The following is a 23,256-nucleotide window of genomic DNA, read 5'->3' on the forward strand; positions in this document are numbered from 1 at the left end:
CTCCTAGATCTCTTTGACTTTCAATACTCTTGAGGGTTCTACCATTCACTGTATATTCCCTACCTGCATTAGCCCTTCCAAAATGCATTACCTCACATTTGTCCGGATTAAACTCCATCTGCCATCTCTCCGCCCAAGTCTCCAGACAATCTAAATCCTGCTGTATCCTCAGACAGTCCTCATCGCTATCCGCAATTCCACCAACCTTTGTGTCGTCTGCAAACTTACTAATCAGACCAGTTACATTTTCCTCCAAATCATTTATATATACTACAAAGAGCAAAGGTCCCAGCACTGATCCCTGTGGAACACCACTGGTCACAGCCCTCCAATTAGAAAAGCATCCCTCCATTGCTACCCTCTGCCTTCTATGGCCTAGCCAGTTCTGTATCCACCTTGCCAGTTCACCCCTGATCCTGTGTGACTTCACCTTTTGTCCTAGTCTACCATGAGGAACCTTGTCAAAGGCCTTACTGAAGTCCATATAGACAACATCCACTGCCCTACCTGCATCAATCATCTTAGTGACCTCCTCTAAAAACTCTATCAAGTTAGTGAGACACGACCTCCCCTTCACAAAACCGTGCTGCCTCTCACTAATACGTCCATTTGCTTCCAAATGGGAGTAGATCCTGTCTCGAAGAATTCTCTCCAGTAATTTCCCTACCACTGAAGTAAGGCTCACCGGCCTGTAGTTCCCTGGATTATCCTTGCTACCCTTCTTAAACAGAGGAACAACATTGGCTATTCTCCAGTCCTCCGGGACATCCCCTGAAGACAGCGAGGATCCAAAGATTTCTGTCAAGGCCTCAGCAATTTCCTCTCCAGCCTCCTTCAGTATTCTGGGGTAGATCCCATCAGGCCCTGGGGACTTATCTACCTTAATATTTTTTAAGACACCCAACACCTCGTCTTATTGGATCACAATGTGACCCAGGCTATCTACACCCCCTTCTCCAGACTCAACATCTACCAATTCCTTCTCTTTGGTGAATACTGATGCAAAGTATTCATTTAGTACCTCGGCCATTTCCTCTGGCTCCACACATAGATTCCCTTGCCTATCCTTCAGTGGGCCAACCTTTTCCCTGGCTACCCTCTTGCTTTTTATGTACGTGTAAAAAGCCTTGGGATTTTCCTTAACCCCATTTGCCAATGACTTTTCATGACCCCTTCTAGCCCTCCTGACTCCTTGCTTAAGTTCCTTCCTACTTTCCTTATATGCCACACAGGCTTCGTCTGTTCCCAGCCTTTTAGCCCTGACAAATGCCTCCTTTTTCTTTTTGACGAGGCCTACAATATCACTCGTCATCCAAGGTTCCCGAAAATTGCCGTATTTATCTTTCTTCCTCACAGGAACATGCCGGTCCTGAATTCCTTTCAACTGACACTTGAAAGCCTCCCACATGTCCGATGTTGATTTGCCCTCAAACATCCGCCCCCAATCTATGTTCTTCAGTTCCCGCCTAATATTGTTATAATTAGCCTTCCCCCAATTTAGCACATTCATCCTCGGACCACTCTTATCCTTGTCCACCAGTACTTTAAAACTTACTGAATTGTGGTCACTGTTACCAAAATGCTCCCCTACTGAAACATCTACCACCTGGCCGGGCTCATTCCCCAATACCAGGTCCAGTACCGTCCCTTCCCTAGTTGGACTGTTTACATATTGTTTTAAGAAGCCCTCCTGGATGCTCCTTACAAACTCCGCCCCGTCTAAGCCCCTGGCACTAAGTGAGTCCCAGTCAATATTGGGGAAGTTGAAGTCTCCCATCACCACAACCCTGTTGTTTTTACTCTTTTCCAAAATCTGTCTACCTATCTGCTCCTCTATATCCCGCTGGCTGTTGGGAGGCCTGTAGTATACCCCCAACATTGTGACTGCACCCTTCTTATTCCTGATCTCTACCCATATAGCCTCACTGCCCTCTGAGGTGTCCTCTCGCAGTATAGCTGTGATATTCTCCCGAACAAGTAGCGCAACTCCGCCTCCCCTTTTACATCCCCCTCTATCCCGCCTGAAACATCTAAATCCTGGAACGTTTAGCTGCCAATCCTGCCCTTTCCTCAACCAGGTCTCTGTAATGGCAACAACATCATAGTTCCAAGTAGTAATCCAAGCTCTAAGTTCATCTGCCTTACCCGTAATGCTCCTTGCATTAAAACATATGCACTTCAGGCCACCAGACCCGCTGTGTTCAGCAACTTCTCCCCGTCTGCTCTGCCTCAGAGCCACACTGTCCCTATTCCCTAGTTCTCCCTCAATGCTCTCACCTTCTGACCTATTGCTCCCGTGCCCACCCCCCTGCCATACTAGTTTAAACAGTTTCCTGACACATTATGTAGATAGGCCAACGAGAGGCGAGGCCATATTGGATTTGGTACTGGGTAATGAACCAGGACAGGTGTTAGATTTGGAGGTAGGTGAGCACTTTGGTGATAGTGACCACAATTTGATTATGTTTACTTTAGTGATGGAAAGGGAGAGGTAAATACCGCAGGGCAAGAGTTATATCTGGGGGAAAGGCAATTATGATGCGGTGAGGCACGACTTAGGATGCATCGGATGGAGAGGAAAATTGCAGCGGATGGGCACAATGGAAATGTGGAGCTTGTTCAAGGAACAGCTACTGCGTGTCCTTGATAAGTATGTACCTGTCAGGCAGGGAGGAAGTGGTCGAGCAAGGGAACCGTGGTTTACTAAAGCAGTCGAAACACTTGTCAAGAGGAAGAAGGAGGCTTATGTAAAGATGAGACCTGAAGGTTCAGTTAGGACGCTCAAAAGTTACAAGTTAGCTAGGAATGAACTAAAGAGAGAGCTAAGAAGAGCCAGGAGGGGACATGAGAAGTCTTTGGCAGGTAGGATCAAGGATAACCCTAAAGCTTTCTGTAGATATGTTCAGGAATAAAAGAATGACGAGGGTAAGAGTAGGGCCAGTCAAGGACAGTAGTGGGAAGTTGTGCGTGGAGTCCGAGGAGATAGGAGAGGTGCTAAATGAATTTTTTTCATCAGTATTCACACAGGAAAAAGACAACATTGTCGAGGAGAATACTGAGATTCAGGCTACTAGACAAGAAGGGCTTGAGGTTCATAAGGAGGAGGTGTTAGCAATTCTGGAAAGTGTGAAAATAGATAAGTCCCCTGGGCCGGATGGGATTTATCCTAGGATTCTCTGAGAAGCTAGGGAGGAGATTGCTGAGCCTTTGATCTTTAAGTCATCTTTGTCAACAGGAATAGTGCCAGAAGACTGGAGGATTGCAAATCTTGTCCTCTTGTTCAAGAAGGGGAGTAGAGACAACCCCGGTAACTATAGACCAGTGAGCCTTACTTCTGTTGTGGGCAAAATCTTGGAAAGGTTTATAAGAGATAGGATGTATAATCATCTGGAAAGGAATAATTTGATTAGAGATAGTCAACACGGTTTTGTGAAGGGTAGGTCGTGCCTCACAAACCTTATTGAGTTCGTTGAGAAGGTGACCAAACAGGTGGATGAGGGTAAAGCAGTTGATGTGGTGTATATGGATTTCAGTAAAGCGTTTGATAAGGTTCCCCACGGTAGGCTACTGCAGAAAATACGGAGGCATGGGATTCAGGGTGATTTAGCAGTTTGGATCAGAAATTGGCTAATTGTTAGAAGACAAAGGGTGGTGGTTGATGGGAAATGTTCAGACTAGAGTCCAGTTACTAGTGGTATACCACAAGGATCTGTTTTGGGGCCACTGCTGTTTGTCATTTTTATGAATGACCTGTAGGAGGGCGTAGAAGGATGGGTGAGTAAATTTGCAGATGATACTAAAGTCGGTGGAGTTGTAGTCAGTGCAGAAGGATGTTACAAGTTACAGAGGGCCATAGATAAGCTGCAGCGCTGGGCTGAGAGTTGGCAAATGGAGTTTAATACAGAAAAGTGTGAGGTGATTCATTTTGGAAGGAATAACAGGAAGACAGAGTACTGGGCTAATGGTAAGATTCTTGGCAGTGTGGATGAGCAGAGAGATCTCGGTGTCCATGTACATAGATCCCTGAAAGTTGCCACCCAGGCTGAGAGGGTTGTTAAGAAGGCGTACGGTGTGTTAGCTTTTATTGGTAGAGGGATCGAGTTTCGGAGCCATGAGGTCATGTTGCAGCTGTACAAAACTCTGGTGCGGCCGCATTTGGATTATTGCGTGCAATTCTGGTCGCCGCATTGTAGGAAGGATGTGGAAGCATTGGAAAGGGTGCTGAGGAGATTTACCAGAATGTTGCCTGGTATGGAGGGAAGATCTTATGAGGAAAGGCTGAGGGAATTGAGGCTGTTTTCGTTGGAGAGAAGGTTAAGAGGCGACTTAATTGAGGCATACAAGATGATCAGAGGATTGGATAGGGTGGACAGTGAGAGCCTTTTTCCTCGGATGGTGAAGTCTAGCACGAGGGGACATAGCTTTAAATTGAGGGAGATAGATATAGGACAGATGTCAGAGGTAGGTTCTTTACTCAGAGAGTAATAAGGGTGTGGAATGCCCTGCCTGCAACAGTAGTGGACTCGCCAACTCTAAGGGCATTCAAATGGTCATTGGATAGACATATGGACGATAAGGGACTAGTGTAGATGGGCTTTAGAGTGGTTTCACAGGTTGGCGCAACATCGAGGGCCGAAGGGCCTGTACTGCGCTGTAATGTTCTATGTTCACCATTGAATATTTTCACCCAGAGGCTAATAGAGCAAGGAATTAATTATTAGCAAAGGCTGCTAAACAGAGAGTATCAAAATATTGAGTTTATCTCTGGAGTGAGAAGGGATTGAGCGATATGCCAAAATGATGGGAGCAATATATGGAAAAGGAAGCACCCTCCTTCAGTCCTTTTCCTTCAAATTATTGTGTTATGTTCAGTACAAATACCTTTCCTGATGTATGGCCACAAAAGAAGAAGCGGTTAGACTGTCGCATGATTGTAACACCAGGAACTTCAACTGTGTACTGGAAAGAGAGAGAAAAATCAAGCACTGTACATTAATATGACCAGTTATTCAGAACATATTCAAATATTTTCCACTAATCTTTCAAAAACCCTTGATCTGTGTCTGAGCCAAAAATAAACTCTTATTTATGTGACAGAAACAAGAGCAGGGTACAGGTACAGCAGTGAGTTAATCACACTGCTTTTTAACACTGCCCAGACGGCACTGAAGTTCTCTAGCAACCATAAATGCTTGGACAATCTCAGCCCAGGTCTTATTGGCCAAGGGCGTAAAGCACTTGACGAAAGCTACAAAGAATGATTAGTTTAGAAAACAGGGAGGCAAACTTGCATTCAGAAGAAGTGGCACACTGACCCAAAGGGACCACACCGTCAGGAATTGTGTGGTCGTTGCAGAGTGTGACCAATACATATAGTTTCAAGTATATTGCCTGAATTATTCAGCATTCTCTTGTATGATACTACGGCTACTGACCTGGCATGGATAATGGATCTTTTGTATTCTGATGTAGCAGAATTATTTAATTGAAATGTGAATTTAAGCAAAGAAAACAGCAAATAGAGACCTTGAAAGAATTGGAGTGGGGGGGGGGAATAGAGAAAGGGCAAGAGGAAAGAAAAATCAGCAAATCTACAAATTACTCAGCTAAGATGCTAAGAAACAAAAAAAAACATCTGTTTAAAAACTCCCTTCAAATTATTAGAACTAGAATAGATGCCACAATCAGCCGTTTAATGTTGATCAAGTATCTGCACTGACTAAAAAAACTACAACCACTCACAGCTGATCATGGAAGCATGCTCTCAAACATTTTGTAATGCTTGATTCTCAAAGGCAGTCCCAACAAAAAGTGTGTAAGCAAGGGTGTTGAGGTTGAACAAAAGCACATGGGATCCTTGTATCAACAATGCCATACGTAGAGCCGTTCTGGAATGGTTTTTGTGGATGTACCCCTTTTCAAATGTCTCCATATGACAGACGCACAAACAAATGAAAAAATATTATTTGAGCTCAGAACTTTACCTTTTCATTTCCTTGTACTGCATTTAAGTCCACTTCAATGACATGATTCTGAAGGCCCCCCAAAAGAACAGAGTTGTTGTCAGTAAGAAGAAGGCTGTGCATGTCCTCAGCTTCATCCATGCTGGAAATTTTAAAACATGGCAATGTGAGTATCTGCACAGATAAGAATGTGGAATGCAGTTAAAAACCACACATCCATGTTTAGCACTGCGCCAACACAGATTTGACAAAATGTGTCATTTTGATGGATTAAGACAATTCTACATAACCCTTTTCTATTTGCTTACAATGTCTGGTTTAGTAATGCTTCATATACTAAATGAACTCTCAATGAAATTATACTTTACCACCAATACTAGTTGCTTTCACAAAGTGCCTGCAATCTTCGATAGAGCAGAAGATAAATGCATATAAAGTCAGAAATGTCATAGAATGTTCTGCCACTGCTCCCACATCTTCAATAATTATATTGCAAATCCCAAATTTATAAGTTTGCTTGATTTTAAGACATATTGGAGACATCCAATATCTGTGACAGACAATGGGGAGCTTCACTAAATGGTAAATCAAGCAATCCTGAACCTAACAACTCACAAATACTGCAGATTCAAGTGAGCGCAATGTTCATTTGACAAAAAGAGGTTTTAAAAAACAAAACACAGCACTATCACCAGGACGACATTCTCCATCTCTATATATTTCATAGAAAGAGGTGATACTTGGTGACAGCCCTGGAAAGTGGTTTTAATTATGTGCCTGATGACCAAGACACTGCTTTAATATCCACAAATTATTTTACTCTTCTGCTGTGTGTTTCACCTGCTTAACCAGGAGAACTATTGCTACTGCAATGTGAATGTCAATTTTGAGTCTTTGGAGTTTCTCAGACAATAAAAAAGACAACTTTCTTTTGGAAGTCGCACAACCCTCCAAATGGACAGTGGAAAGCAGGAAGACTGAAATGGCAAGTTGTCTAAAATTTTAAAAACGGAAAATGAAGATTAAAATAGGCATGAGCATGTTAAGGAAAAGCAAAATTAAAATAAGGAATGGTGATTTTAAAAAAGGCTAAGGGCATGCAGAATTAAAATGTTTGATCTAGGATTTGTGTTTTCGGTGACTCTTTTAGTGTGCCTATTCCAATGATAAATCTATTTCTTACTTTTAAGTAGATGGTTGCTGTGATCATATTGTTAGTGTGTGAGCTGAAAATCAAATCTGCCCATGGAGCCAGGAAGAATTTACCTCCGAGGAGTCTGAGGGTTATCTAAAAGTAACTTTTGATAACCAAACATTTTAGCATATAAATTGCATGGAATCTAACAAAATTAGAGTCTCCCTCAGTAGCTGTCAAACACAATCACATTGAGCAAGCATGACAGACCACTACTGACCCAAGGACAATTATGTTTGGGCAATAAATCCTGGCCTTCTCACCAATCTTCACATCCCAAGGATGAATAAAGAAAATCTCTAATATTCTTTACCCGTTCAACTCTGCTATTCACTTTCTTTTAATGATTTACCATTACATCACAGTAATCTAAAGTTTAAAAACTTACACATAGTCAAACATTATAAGTCCCCCTCGAGTAAAGCACTTGAGGTTATTCTTATTTAAAAAGAGAACTCCGCTTTCTATGCTTTGTATGTGGCGTATGTCATCTGTGGCGTTAACTTGAAAGGATGAGTATCGCTCCATAGTGGGACCAAAGAAGGAGGTTGCATGGCCCTGGACAGAAAAATTTCAAAGACAAATTTAGTCGCGCTCCTCTGAAGACAGAGCTCACGTACCCACCACCTCCACTCAAAGCTAACTTTAATATTCCCAATGTAATGCATAGCAGCAAATATAAATCAATTATTCAACAGAAACCACTAAATTCAATAGCATTTTAAATTCCAGTTCTGATACTTACACAAGTTTTAAGAATCTCATTAATCAGGGCGGCACAGTGGTTAGCACTGATGCCTCACGGCGCCAAGGACCCGGGTTCGATCCCGGCCCTGGGTCACCGTCCATGTGGAGCTTGCACATTCTCCCCATGTGTGTGGGTCTCACCCCCACAACCCAAAGATGTGCAGGATAGGTGGATTAACCACACCAAATTGCCCCTTAATTGGAAAAAAATAATTGAGTACTCGAAACTTATTTTTAAAAAGCATCTCATTAATCATATGAACTGGGAGGGCATCATGTGCAGCATCAGCCCTCCAATCTGCGTGTGTACAATGATTAAGTTTACATTCCGAATCAGCTCTCAACATTAAAGAAGCAAAATGTGGGCAGCACGGTGGCGCAGTGGGTTAGCCTCACGGCGCCAAGGTCCCAGGTTCGATCCCGGCTCTGGGTTACTGTCCGTGTGGAGTTTGCACATTCTCCCCATGCTTGCGTGGGTTTCACTCCCGCAACCCAAAGATGTGCAGGTTAGGTGGATTGGCCACACTAAATTGCCCCTTAATTGGATAAAATTAATTGGGTACTCTAAATTTATTTTTTTAAAAGAAGCAAAATGCTTAGAAAAATCTATAAATCAGTTTGAAAGGCTCATCAACTCATACGAACTGATTAAGAAAAGGATTTTTCAAACTTTTATTATGAATCAATAATAAAAATATGTAAGGAAATAACATGCACAGCAAAACCATTGCGTGGGATGACACCGAGTCAACATACTGCTCTAAAACCAACAGCATGTAGATTGTACCTCATTGCCTGAGCAAAGCTGCTAACTTCCTCATTTCAGACAAGCTGTTGTGGGGACCAGCCGAGTGGCATTTTGGGATTTCCTCACTAGGTAAGGCCGTGAGCAAAGGAAAACAGGTTTTCTCGTGATATCCCAGCAGCCATTTTTGCATCAACATTTCAAAAACCTACAAAGCAGCGGCTTCCAATCCCACATTGATCATCCACATTTGTAAGCATTCAAAACACAGTTTTAGAAATCTGTATGCTTATGTTAAGATCAGATGTTTGGGGAATGGTCAGTATTGTTGGCTTATATTCAACTGCATAAAGGATTCACTTAAAAATGGAAATTCCAGGCTCTGAACAATTTAGCACACTTTATTCTCGGCATACTGTGTATATATTAAAGAAAAAGCAGGGCAGCACAGTGGTGCACTGGTTAGCACTGCTGCCTCATGGCACCGAGGACCCAGATTCGATCCTGGCTCTGGGTCACTGTCTGTGTGGAGTTTGTACATTCTCCCCGTGTCTGCGTGGGTCTCACCCCCACAACCCAAAGATGTGCAGGATAGGTGGATTGGCCACGCTAAATTGCCCCTTAATTGGAACATTTTTTTTTTTTAAAATACCGAACTGCTTACTTTCAAATTCCATCTTTGATTTATACTCACACTTTACAAGTTAAGTTGCAATATCGGTGAACCAGGGCTCATCAAGAGACTCTAGACCAACCCAGCAAGATCAAGAGACATGAAGCTCTAGAAGTACAACATGCCAATCCCTTAATAATAATATTTGTCACAAGTAGGCTTACATTAACACTGCTTATCCACTCGTGCACATCAAGAGACCAATTAACTTAATTGGTTGGAAACTCTTATGGGGGGGGGGGGGGGCCACAAATCGCGTTCATATGTTTCGGTCCTGCCCAAAACTGGAAGGGTATTGGTGGGAGGTCTTTAGGGTGATCTCAAGGGTGGTGCATGCGAGACTCGAACCAGGTCGCCTAGAAGCCAGATTCAGGGTGTCAGATCGGCCAGGGTTGGAGGCAGATGTCATCATAGTATTTACAGTGCAGAAGGAGGCCATTCGGCCCATCGAGTCTTAGCCTTCACCTCACTGATCGCCCAAAGGCGGATTCTGCAGGGATAGAGGTCGGCTTCTCCGCCCTGTGCCTCAGAGCGGCGGGAGGACCTGCTGGAGTTTGTTATGCTCGAGAAAGTAAAGTTCGAATTGAGGGGGAGCATGGAAGGGTTCTACAACTCATGGGCCTTGTTCATCATGCATTTTCACAAATTGGATGACATCGAACATTTGGGGGGGGGGGGGGGTTGGAATGTATAAATTAACAATGATTATTTTTCATTGGTGTTTTGTATTCAAAAGCTGTTTGAGTGTGGATGGGATGAGGGGATTGTTGGCTAGGGGATTGCCATTGTATTTGTTGTTATAAATATGAGGGAAATGTGAAAAAGGAGAATACAAATATTTAATTTTTAAAAAAATTAATTGGAGGAGCAGGTTAATGTACTACACTTACCCCATGATTTCCCACCCAGAGTAATTCATCTTGAAGGTCAAAATGTGATGCAGTTACAGGAACTCCAACTTCTGCGACAACTCTGTGCAGCTCTGAATACATTCCCTCCACAAGGTGAACAGATTCAGGTCCTGAGACCGACATGCCATCCAGCTGGACACCATCTGCTTCCAGTTCGACATTCTGCAACAAGCTTGGGTCAAGCGAATGTTCAATTGAACTGTCCAGGGATGGGTCAATGCCAGGGTGCAGGGACGATGAGTATTCTCCAAGGCCAGAATCCAGGCCATCAAAATTCATGGTTTATTCTAGGGATGAAAAAAAATAAGAGGCAGAATAGCAAAGAAGGAAATTCCAATCCAGAAAACTGTTACTTCGATCAGTATTTTCTAGGATATGTATAAAAGAACAAAAATCACTCCCAGATTTTTACCCCATCAATATCTAGGAAATTCCATTACTACAGTGCTGTAACACACAGCAAAACAAAATTCTGTATCAAAGCATAAAACTGCAGAACATGGAAATCCAAAGTCCACCGTGAAAAATACCCGGGTTGAAATTAGAATGAAACCACAGCTCCTTCAACCTCCAGCAGTGTGTTACCCAAGATAACAGGACAACATTTCAAGGACATGACATGTCAGGATCCAGCCAAACTTCAGATCCATTTAATTTGAGCCCACAGTGTAACATCCGTAACGTCTCCAGCTTTATCTGAACTAAATAGAACACAAAGCATCCAATTTACACTTACCATTGATTTCCAAACTCCAATCAAGAACAAAGAACAAAGAAATGTACAGCACAGGAACAGGCCCTTCGGCCCTCCAAGCCCGTGCCGACCATGCTGCCCAACTAAACTACAATCTTCTACACTTCCTGGGTCCTTATCCCTCTATTCCCATCCTATTCATGTATTTGTCAAGATGCACCTTAAATATCACTATCGTCCCTGCTTCCACCACCTCCTCCGGTAGCGAGTTCCAGGCACCCACTACCCTCTGTGTAAAAAACTTGCCTCGTACATCTACTCTAAACCTTGCCCCTCTCACCTTAAACCTATGCCCCCTACTAATTGACCCCTCTACCCCGGGGAAAAGCCTCTGACTATCCACTCTGTCTATGCCCCTCATAATTTTGTAGACCTCTATCAGGTCGCCCCTCCATTTATGTACAAAAACATCAAAGCCACAAATAATTAAAAGAAAAAAGTTGGGCAGGGATTCACTGAAAATCATCACCCATTTCACATTCTAGTAATTATACCCAATCCATTTCAGAGAAAACACTAATAGCCTGAAGAATATGCTTATCCAATGTTATAGGAAAACAGAAATTCGATAACTTGCCTTCCAAAAGGCATTGATCCCCTGCTGAGCACCCATTGGTTCCTGATCAATGCATTTGGGATGGCAAATACTGGTAAGCAATGCAACGCTGCAAGGCATCGCAACTGTCTGCAACATGCATGCTTCCAATAGCTATTACTGGATAGTGAACAGCAGTGGAAATTCTGACCAATTTCCCCTTTCGTCACCCAGTAGGAGCAAATTTTTGCATCCCTTCTACTGCACTTTCTGAAATCAGCTGACCAATGTCAACTTGTTACTCACTGGATAAAGTAGAGATAATTTATATTTTATTTTAAAGCTAGGACATACCAGTGAAATAAGCAGATCCACAAAGGTTCTGACAACTGAATTTTACAGGGTCCAAAGAATGTCTCAGGTCTGTTTCAATGCAACAGATGGGCAACCAGCAGAGACTACTTCAAGGAGCAGCACGGTAGCCTTGTGGATAGCACAATTGCTTCACAGCTCCAGGGTCCCTGGTTCAATTCCGGCTTGGGTCACTGTCTGTGCGGAGTCTGCACATCCTCCCCGTGTGTGCGTGGGTTTCCTCCCACAGTCCAAAGATGTCCAGGTTAGGTGGATTGGCCATGATAAATTGCCCTTAGTGTCCAAAATTGCCCTTAGTGTTGGGTGGGGTCACTGGGTTATGGGGATAGGGTGGAGGTGTTGACCTTGGGTAGGGTGCTCTTTCCAAGAGCCGGTGCAGTCTCAATGGGCTGAATGGCCTCCTTCTGCACTGTAAATTCTATGTTTTTTTAAAAAACCAACAACTTAAAAGTTGTCAATAATTCAAGAATCATGACAGGACATGAAAATGGTTGGGATGGTGCAAAAACTAATGAAGGGCTGTCCATTCTTTACTAAGATGCCTATTACCAAGATCATGACAAAAACAAATCATCCCAATGCACCTGCCAATCTGTTTAGATGGAGGTTACCAATATTCTTATTAATACTGCAATGCAGGGATAGAGGGCAATCAAAGAAGAAGCAGATTGCACTAAACTCCCTAAAAGCAGAAAGCCACTTGAAACGTTCAAATATTACATCCAAACTTTACAACAGGAAATCAAAATGGCAAAGGACAAATTGTGAAGGGGGAAAGAAAGGTTGCGAATTAAGCTAAACACCTCCTTAGCTCTGAACTGAAAGCAATCACGACTTTCTGATGTTATGACGTATGAATGAATGATAATTTATGATGTAGTGTTAAGAAAGATGAACCAGGGGCCGGGCAGCACGGTGGCACAGTGGTTAGCACTGCTGTCTCACGGCGCCGAGGTCCCAGGTTCGATCCCGGCTCTGGGTCACTGTCCGTGTGGAGTTTGCACATTCTCCCCGCGTCTGCGTGGGTTTCGCCCCCACAACCCAAAGATGTGCAGGGAAGGTGGATTGGCCGCGCTAAATTGCCCCTTAATTGGGGAAAATGAATTGGGTAAATTTATTTTTTAAAAGATGAACCATACAAGACCAAATGTGGGCAAACAAGGTGCGCAGCAAATCGGGGTCATTTGTGTATTTGCGAAGAGACTGCTTCCGAGTGGCACAACTAACGATAACTTCGTGCAGCTCACATGAAATGAGACAAGCAAATGTCTTCACATCCCACAATATTTTTATTAAATTTTCCAGCCATTCACTTCACATAGAACTGATGCAGGTGGAGGACGGTGCCCTCCGCGATATTACTTAATTTTCTGTAGTCCTTGCGTCGTTTCCACGCTTTTTAAAAAAAAACTTTTAATCTTAAACAAGCGTTGTCAGGCTGTCACCTCAACGATATACAGCGGCCATCGGACGGTGGCTAAGGTGGGGATGGAAAATGTCAGCCAGGCCCAGCCAGTACCTCAGAGTACCCTTTCCGGTTACTTATTAAATTCCACTTCCGCCGCCCGTTTATTGCACATTAATATTAAACCTACCAGCGTTTCCTCTTTACCGTTTATCGTGTCGCACTGAACACAAGTTTAAAAACATAAACAAACGCCACTAACGCAAAGCTCACAGCAGCTTCACAGGCAAAGCGGCTACCCACAAGCCACTGCCACAGCTAGGTCTGATTGACAGGCAACCCGCCCAATCGGAAGCTCGGTCTGATTGACATGCATCCCGCCCAATCGGAAGCTCGGTCTGATTGACATGCATCCCGCCCAATCGGAAGCTCGGTCTGATTGACATGCATCCCGCCCAATCGGAAGCTCGGTCTGATTGACATGCATCCCGCCCAATCGGAAGCTCGGTCTGATTGACATGCATCCCGCCCAATCGGAAGCTCGGTCTGATTGACATGCATCCCGCCCAATCGGAGGCGGGATTTTAAAATTGGGCCCTGTAAGGATGCCGCTCGCAGGAGGATGACGGTTCCGCGCCAAAGTCGAATCAGCTTCAGGGAGATAAGGGCAAAACGATCGAGGGAAGGGTTCAAAGAAGGTCGGGGAATCTCAATGCAAATTCTCAGAATGAACATGAGACGCCTTTTGGTGAATCTCCATTTTGAGGTCCGTTGATAGGAAGGTAACTTTATTTGATTCATGTTCCCCATCCCCAATAATAGAAGATAATAATAATAATCGCTTACTGTCACAAGTAGGCTTCAAATGAAGTTACTGTGAAAAGCCCCTAGTCGCCACATTCCGGCGCCTGTTCGGGGAGGCTGGTACGGCAATTGAACCCGCGCTGCTGGCTTTGTTCTGCATTACAAGCCAGCTGTTTGGCCCACTGTGCTGCACCAGCACCTTACTGCGAAAGGCCCCTAGTCGCCACATTCCAGCGCCTGTTCGGGGAGGCTGGTACGGGAATTGAACCCGCGCTGCTGGCTTTGTTCTGCATTACAAGCCAGCTGTTTAGCCCACTGTGCTACACCAGCACCTTACTGTGAAAAGCCCCTAGTCGCCACATTCCAGTGCCTGTTATGGGAAGGCTGGTACGGCAATTGAACCCGCGCTGCTGGCTTTGTTCTGCATTACAAGCCAGCTGTTTGGCCCACTGTGCTACACCAGCACCTTACTGTGAAAGGCCCCTAGTCGCCACATTCCGGCGCCTGTTCGGGGAGGCCGGTACGGGAATTGAACCCGCGCTGCTGGCTTTGTTCTGCATTACAAGCCAGCTGTTTAGCCCACTGTGCTACACCAGCACCTTACTGTGAAAGGCCCCTAGTCGCCACATTCCGGCGCCTGTTCGGGGAGGCCGGTACGGCAATCGAACCCGCGCTGCTGGCTTTGTTCTGCATTACAAGCCAGCTGTTTAGCCCACTGTGCTACACCAGCACCTTACTGTGAAAGGCCCCTAGTCGCCACATTCCAGCGCCTGTTATGGGAAGGCTGGTACAGCAATTGAACCCGCGCTGATGGCTTTGTTCTGCATTAGAAGCCAGCTGTTTAGCCCACTGTGCTACACCAGCACCTTACTGTGAAAAACCCCTAGTCACCACATTCCAGCGCCTGTTCGGGGAGGCCGATACGGGAATTGAACCCGCGCTGCTGGCATTGTTCTGCATTACAAGCCAGCTGTTTAGCCCACTGTGCTATACCAGCCCCTAGAACATTGATTCTGCACCAACCCACTTAAGCCCTCACTTCCACCCTATCCCTGTAACCCCGAAACCCCTCCTAACCTTTTTGGTCACGAAGGGCAATTTATCATGGCCAATCCACCTAACCTTTGGACTGTGGGAGGAAACCGGAGCACCCGGAGGAAACCCACGCAGACACGGGGAGAACGTGCAGACTCCGCACAGACAGTGATCCAGCAGGGAATTGAACCTGAGATCCTGGCACTGTGAAGCCACAGTTGCTATCCACTTGTGCTACTGTGCTGCCCGATGATGTCCTTCTCCTGCGGGTCATGGTTCATGGTGGGGTATTACAAATCTCCAGGATTGTTTTGAAATTTTCGGGAAGTAACGACGAATATTCTGATCACTGCTTTCAAGAGAAAAATTATGAATATTTTTTTATTTTCCTTGAACACTTTCATTTACAGTATTAGTTGTAAAACATTTGGGGGTATGGGTGGAAAGGACTGGAGTAGTTGGAGGCAGGACTCATGATGAAACCTCCAGCAATATGTCCAAAAAATGTTTGCATGTCTCAGGTGCACTATTTCAGGAAGAGCAGGGGAGTTCTTCAGTGTCCTGGACAACATTTCGCACTCAATCAGCATCATCACGAAAACAGATTATCTAGACATTGCCTTATTGTTTGTGGAGCTTGCTGTGCACAAATTGGTTACAGCATTTCCCACTTCACCACAATGACTACACTTCAAAAGCACTTAATAGCTGTAAAGCACTTTGGAATGCCCTGAAGTTGTGACAGGTTATTTATAAATATATTTTTCAAAGACATGAAAAACCTGAAGGGGAATTTAAGATGTTGAAGACACAAAATAGGTCCTGCATTTCTGGGGCTCTGGAATGCACTCTGAAGAAACTAGTTTTACAGATGATGCAATCAAGTAAAAGCAAAATACTGCAGAAGCTGGAAATCTGAAATAAAAACAGAACTGCTGGACAAATTCAGCAGGTCTGGCAACATCTGTGGAACAAAAAGCAGAATTAATGTTTTGAGTTCATATGACCAGATCCAGACTCAAAACATTAACTCTGTTTCTCGCTCCACAGATGTTGCCAGACCTGCTGAGTTTCTCAAGCATTTTCTGTTTTTATTGTTAAAGATGACGTACTCTGGTTCATTTGAACTAATTTAGACTTCATGGGCGTCATTCTCCAACCCCCCGCCGGGTCGGAGAATGGCCGTTGGCCACCGTGAATCCCGCCCCCGCCGAAGTCTCCGCTCCCGGAGATTGGGGGGGGGCGGGAATCCGGCCGCGCCGGTTGGCGGGACCCCCCGCTGGATTCTCCGGCCCGGATGGGCCGAAGTCCCGCCCAGGAATTGCCTGTCCCGCCGACGTAAATCAAACCTGGTATTTACCGGCGGGACCAGGCGGCGTGGGGGCGCGGGGCGATCTGACCCCGGGGGGTGCCCCCACGGTGGCCTGGCCCGCGATCGGGGCCCACCGATCCGCAGGCAGGCCTGTGCCGTGGGGGCACTCTTTCCCTTCCGCCTCCGCTACGGCCTCCACCATGGCGGAGGCGGAAGAGACTCTCCCCACTGCGCATGCGCGGGAAACTGACAGTGGCCGCTGACGCTCCCGCGCATGCGCTGGGAAACTGACAGCGGCCGCTGACGCTCCCGCGCATGCGCCGCATTTCCGCGCCAGCTGGCGGGGAAACAAACGCCATTTCCGCCAGCTGGCGGGGCGGAAATCCCTCCGGCGTCGGCCTAGCCCCTCAATGTTGGGGCTAGGCCGCCAAAGATGTGGAGCCTTCCGCACCTTTGGGCCGGCGCGATGCCCGTCTGATTGGCGCCGGCTTTGGCGCCAGTCGGCGGACATCCCGCCGTTGGGGGAGAATTTCGCCCCATACTTTTAGTGGACTTGATTCACCTGCCTTTGCCAAGATTGCCCAGAAACGGGTCAGCCACTAATCTGCAAATTTGCCTTCGTGGAATTTGGAGGATTCCGCCCACTGTATCCTATCCAGCTCCCCACACTTTCACTCTCACTTCAGGTATCACTCTTAGCACAGTAGAATCATAGAATTTACAGTGCAGAAGGAGGCCATTCGGCCCATCGAGTCTGCACCGGCTCTTGGAAAGAGCACCCTACCCAAGCCCACACCCCCACCACCCAGTAACCCCACCCAACACTAAGGGTAATTTGGACACTAAGGGCAATTTAGCGTGGCCAATCCACCTAACCTGCACATCTTTGGACTGTGGGAGGAAACCGGAGCACCCGGAGGAAACCCATGCAGACACGGGGAGAATGTGCAGACACCGCACAGACAGTGACCCAGCGGGGAATCGAACCTGGGACCCTGGAGCTGTGAAGCAATTGTGCTAACCACTATGCTACCATGCTGCAGTCTCCCCTCTGAGTCAGAAGGTAGTTGGTGTAAGTTCCAATCCTGATATTCCATCTTACCTAGACTGACAGTCACATAAAATCTGGTTGAGCAAAGGCTAAAGAGCTGGCTTTTAAAGCAGACCAAGGCAGGGCAGCAGCACGGTTCAATTCCCGTACCAGCCTCCCCGAACAGGCGCCGGAATGTGGCGACTAGGGGCTTTTCACAGTAACTTCATTTGAAGCCTACTTGTGACAATAAGTGATTTTCATTTCATCACGGTACTGAGAGTGCTGCACTTTCTGAGATGCTGTTGTTGGACATACGAATATTCCAACATAAAAATTAGCAGTGGGAGTAGGCCACTCGGCCCCTCGAGTCTACCCTGCCATTCAATAAGATCATGGCTGATCTAATTTTAACCTTAACTTCACATTCCTGCCTAACCTTGAACCCCCTTGTTTATCAAGAATCTATTGGCTTCTTCCTTAAAGATAATCAAAGACTCTGCCTCAATTACCTTTTGAGGAAGAGAATTCCAAAGTCTCACAACCCTCAGAGAAAACATTTTTCTTATCTCTGTCTTAAGTGGGCAACCCCTTATTTTTAAACAGTAGCCCATAGTTCTAGATTCTCCCACAAGAGGAAACATCCTCTCCACACCCACACTGTCAAGTCTCCTCAGGAACCTATGGGCGCGATCTTCTCGAAAGGGCAAAAAGTCCCTGAGCGCGCGTGTTTCCCGGCACACGCAGTGTAGAGAAACACATGGCTATTCAACACGACTTGCTTTGAATAAGGGGCGTGAACTGGTAATGCACGGCCGAGGCCGCACATAGCCCCGTTTTTTTACAATAGGGTGCTCCACTCATCGGAACTCGCCATTGTAGCGAGAGATCAAAATGGGGTCCCGATCTCTGAGGCCCCGGGATGAATCCCCATTCCACCCCCTCCAACCCCCGGCCCCACCCAACCCAGGTTCAAAAACAGCTTCTTGCCCGCTGTTACCAGACTCCTGAATGACCCTGTTATGGACTGAACTGATCTCTCCACACATCTTCTCTGCACTCCGTATGCTGCACCCGATGCCTGTGCCTATGTATTTACATTGTGTATTTCTGTGTGTCCTATGTTTTTTCATGTATGGAATGATCTGTCTGGTCTCTACACAGAACAATGCTTTTCACTGTACCGCGGTACACGTGACAATAAATCCAATCCACATCCACGTGGCAAGTATAGCTGACCACGCAGGAGAGGGGGGGACAGGAACCCCCCATCAGGACAGTCACCTGGAATGTCAGGGGACTCAAGGTCCAATGTCTGCTCATCTGAAAAACCCGAGGGCCAACATAGCTTTCCTCTAAGAGGTACACCTGAGGAAGACGGACCAACTGAGGGTAAGAAATAGCTGGATAGGACAGATCTACCAAGCGTGCTACGGACGAGGGCTAGGGAGGGTGGCCATATTGTTTGATAAAAGGACGATCTTCATAGCGACTAACACGGTGATGAACCCAGGGGGACGGTATGTCATGGTCAGCGGTGTCCTGGAAAAGGAACCAGTGGTGCTTGTGAATGTGAACACCCCGAACTGGGATGATGCAGACTTTGTCAAAATAGCATGGCAGAAATTCCCGACCTAGACAGCCATCGACTCATCATGGGGGGAGACTTCAACTGCATACAGGACCCATGGACAGACAAATCCAGTCCCAAATCGGCGATGACAAAGGAACTGAAAGCCTTTATGGAGCAGATGGTGGGGTGGACCCTTGGAGGTTCACATACTTGAGGGAGAAGGAGTTCCCCTTCTCCCAAATCCACAAAGTATACTTCCGCATCGACTTCTTTGTTGTGGGCAAATCAGTGCTTCCAGGGTGGTAGAGGCGGAATACTCAGCAATAGTAATCTCTGACCATGCACCACACTACATAGATATGAGATTGGAGACGGGACGGGCCCAGCTCCTCCTATGGACACTGGACATAGCCCTCCTCACCAACAAGACATTTTGCGAGAGAATGTCACAAGCGATTGACGGATATGTCCCCTGCAACCAGAATGGGAAGGTCTCACCCTTCACATTCTGGGATGCTCTGAAAGCGGCAAAAGGGGGAAAATAATAGCATACAGGGAACTCATGGTCAGGAAGGAGAGGGCGGCTAGCCAACCAGCTGATCAACTCCATATTGGAGGTGGATCAGCGACACTCCACGGCCCCGACCATGGAACTACTGGCGGAGAGGAAAAAGCTACAAATGGTATTTGACCTGCTCTCGACCGGGAAAGCAGTCGACCAACTCCGCCAGACATGGGGGACCTTTTGTGAACATAGAGACAAGGCCAGCCACCTGCTGGCTCACCTTCTAAGAAAGCAGGCAGCCACGAGGGAAGTAGCACAGGTGAAAGACAGGAACAGCAAGCTAGTCACAGCATCAGACAACATCAATGAGACTTTTGTAACTTTCTACCAAGAGCTGGACACCTCTAAGACGGCATGTGGCACAACAGTTAGCACTGCTGCCTCACGGCGCTGAAGACCCGGGTTTGATGCCGGCTCTGGGTCACTGTCCGTGTGGAGTTTACACATTCTCCCCGTGTTTGTGCGGGTCTCACCCCCACAACCCAAAAAGATGTGCAGGGTAGGTGGATTGAACACGCTAAATCGCCCCTTAGCGCAGAGGGGGACTTGAAGATGAAACGGGTCCTCGGCAGGCTGGGCACACCAGTTCTGGAGGAGGAAAAGAATCAGGGGCTGGAAGCACCACTTGAACTGGGGGAAGTCACGGAGAGCATTAACTCCATGCAGTCGGGGAATGGCCCGGGTCCGGATGGATTCCGGGTGGACTTCTATAAAAACATTGCGACATCACTGGCCCTGCACCTGCGGGAGATGTTCAGCAACTCGCTATCGAAAGGGACCCTGCCACCCACGCTGACACAGGCCTCAATATCGCTGATCCCTAAAACGGACAAAGACCCGTCAGAGTGCAGGTCATGCAGATCCATCTCACTTCTAAACACTGATGCTAAAGTTCTGGCGAAGGCCCTGGTAAGAACATAGAACATAGAAAATACAGCACAGAACAGGCCCTTCGGCCCACGGTGTTGTGCCGAACCTTTGTCCTAGATTAATCATAGATTATCATTGAATTTACAGTGCAGAAGGAGGCCACTCGGCCCTTTGAGTCTGCACCGGCTCTTGGAAAGAGCACCATACCCAAACTCAACACCTCCACCCAACACCAAGGGCAATTTGGACATTAAGGGCAATTTATCATTGGCCAATTCACCTAACCCGCACATCTTTGGACTGTGGGAGGAAACCGGAGGAAACCCACGCAGACACGGGGAGGACGTGCAGACTCCGCACAGACAATGACCCAAGCCGGAATCGAACCTGGGACCATGGAGCTGTGAAGCAATTGCGCTATCCACAATGCTACCGTGCTGCCCTTAAGAACAAATAAATCTACACTATATCATTTTACCGTCATCCATGTACCTATCCAATAGCTGCTTGAAGGTCCCTAATGTTTCCAACTCAACTACTTCCACAGGCAGTGCATTCCATGTCCCCACTACTCTCTGGGTAAAGAACCTACCTCTGATATCCCTCCTATATCTTCCACCTTTCACCTTAAATTTATGTCCCCTTGTAATGGTGTGTTCCACCCGGGGAAAAGGTCTCTGACTGTCTACTCTATCTATTCCCCTGATCATCTTATAAACCTCTATCAAGTCGCCCCTCATCCTTCTCCGCTCTAATGAGAAAAGGCCTAGCACCCTCAACCTTTCCTCGTAAGACCTACTCTCCATTCCAGGCAACATCCTGGTAAATCTTCTTTGCACCTTTTCCAGAGCTTCCACATCCTTCCGAAAATGAGGCGACCAGAACTGTACACAGTACTCCAAATGTGGCCTTACCAAAGTTTTGTACAGCATCATCATCTCACGGCTCTTAAATTCAATCCCTCTGTTAATGAACGCGAGCACACCATAGGCCTTCTTCACAGCTCTATCCACTTGAGTGGCAACTTTCAAAGATGTATGAACATAGACCCCAAGATCTCTCTGCTCCTCCACATTGCCAAGAACTCTACCGTTGACCCTATATTCCGCATTCATATTTGTCCTTCCAAAATGGACAACCTCAGACTTTTCAGGGTTAAACTCCATCTGCCACTTCTCAGCCCAGCTCTGCATCCTATCTATGTCTCTTTGCAGCCGACAACAGCCCTCCTTACTATCCACAACTCCACCAATCTTCGTATCGTCTGCAAATTTACTGACCCACCCTTCAACTCCCTCATCCAAGTCATTAATGAAAATCACAAACAGCAGAGGACCCAGAACTGATCCCTGCGGTACGCCACTGGTAACTGGGATCCAGGCTGAATATTTGCCATCCACCACCACTCTCTGACTTCTATCGGTTAGCCAGTTCGTTATCCAACTGGCCAAATTTCCCACTATCCCATGCCTCCTTACTTTCTGCATAAGCCTACCATGGGGAACTTTATCAAATGCCTTACTAAAATCCATGTACACTACATCCACTGCTTTACCTTCATCCACATGCTTGGTCACCTCCTCAAAGAATTCAATAAGATTTGTAAGGCAAGACCTACCCCTCACAAATCCGTGCTGACTATCCCTAATCAAGCAGTGTCTTTCCAGATGCTCAGAAATCCTATCCTTCAGTACCCTTTCCATTACTTTGCCTACCACCGAAGTAAGACTAACTGGCCTGTAATTCCCAGGGTTATCCCTATTCCCTTTTTTGAACAGGGGCACGACATTCGCCGCTCTCCAATCCCCTGGTACCACCCCTGTTGACAGTGAGGACGAAAAGATAATTGCCAACGGCTCTGCAATTTCATCTCTTGCTTCCCATAGAATCCTTGGATATATCCCGTCAGGCCCGGGGGACTTGTCTATCCTCAAGTTTTTCAAAATGCCCAACACATCTTCCTTCCTGACAAGTATTTCCTCGAGCTTACCAATCTGTTTCACACTGTCCTCTCCAACAATATCGCCCCTCTCATTTGTAAATACAGAAGAAAAATACTCATTCAAGACCTCTCCTATCTCTTCAGACTCAATACACAATCTCCCGCTACTGTCCTTGATCGGACCTACCCTCGCTCTAGTCATTCTCATATTTCTCACATGTGTGTAAAAGGCCTTGGGGTTTTCCTTGATCCTACCCGCCAAAGATTGTTCATGCCCTCTCTTAGCTCTCCTAATCCCTTTCTTCAGTTCCCTCCTGGCTATCTTGTATCCCTCCAATGCCCTGTCTGAACGTTGTTTCCTCAGCCTTACATAAGTCACCTTTTTCCTCTTAACAAGACATTCAACCTCTCTTGTCAACCATGGTTCCCTCACTCGACCATCTCTTCCCTGCCTGACAGGGACATACATATCAAGGACACGTAGCACCTGTTCCTTGAACAAGTTCCACATTTCACTTGTGTCCTTCCCTGCCAGCCTATGTTCCCAACTTATGCACTTCAATTCTTGTCTGACAACATCGTATTTACCCTTCCCCCAATTGTAAACCTTGCCCTGTTGCACGTACCTATCCCTCTCCATTACTAAAGTGAAAGTCACAGAATTGTGGTCACTATCTCCAAAATGCTCCCCCACTAACAAATCTATCACTTGCCCTGGTTCATTACCCAGTACTAAATCCAATATTGCCCCTCCTCTGGTCGGACAATCTACATACTGTGTTAGAAAAGCTTCCTGGACACACTGCACAAACACCACCCCATCCA

General features: G+C 46.3%; 2 protein-coding genes across 5 annotated transcripts in view; one reads left to right on the forward strand and one right to left on the reverse strand.

Annotated features, from left to right (window-relative positions):
- The window catches only part of pan2 (poly(A) specific ribonuclease subunit PAN2), a 231,809-nt gene extending 218,182 nt beyond the window's left edge, over positions 1-13,627 (reverse strand). For all 3 annotated transcript variants that reach the window (XM_072494068.1, XM_072494070.1, XM_072494069.1), the window contains exons 1-5: positions 13,491-13,627; positions 10,214-10,521; positions 7,547-7,716; positions 5,985-6,105; positions 4,882-4,959 (exon numbers count right to left, since the gene is read on the reverse strand). In XM_072494068.1, the coding sequence (XP_072350169.1) occupies positions 4,882-4,959; positions 5,985-6,105; positions 7,547-7,716; positions 10,214-10,513 (669 nt within the window). In that variant the 5' untranslated portion in view covers positions 10,514-10,521; positions 13,491-13,627. The remainder of the gene's footprint in view (positions 1-4,881; positions 4,960-5,984; positions 6,106-7,546; positions 7,717-10,213; positions 10,522-13,490) is intronic.
- Positions 13,628-13,908: 281 nt separating this feature from the next.
- LOC140405440 (uncharacterized) overlaps positions 13,909-23,256 on the forward strand; it is a 94,293-nt gene continuing 84,945 nt past the window's right edge. For both annotated transcript variants that reach the window (XR_011938610.1, XR_011938611.1), the window contains exons 1-2: positions 13,909-14,082; positions 18,646-18,873. The gene's annotated coding sequence lies outside the window, so the exon portion shown is untranslated. The remainder of the gene's footprint in view (positions 14,083-18,645; positions 18,874-23,256) is intronic.

Source organism: Scyliorhinus torazame, chromosome X, assembly GCF_047496885.1.
Source record: "Scyliorhinus torazame isolate Kashiwa2021f chromosome X, sScyTor2.1, whole genome shotgun sequence".
NCBI lineage: Eukaryota > Metazoa > Chordata > Chondrichthyes > Carcharhiniformes > Scyliorhinidae > Scyliorhinus > Scyliorhinus torazame.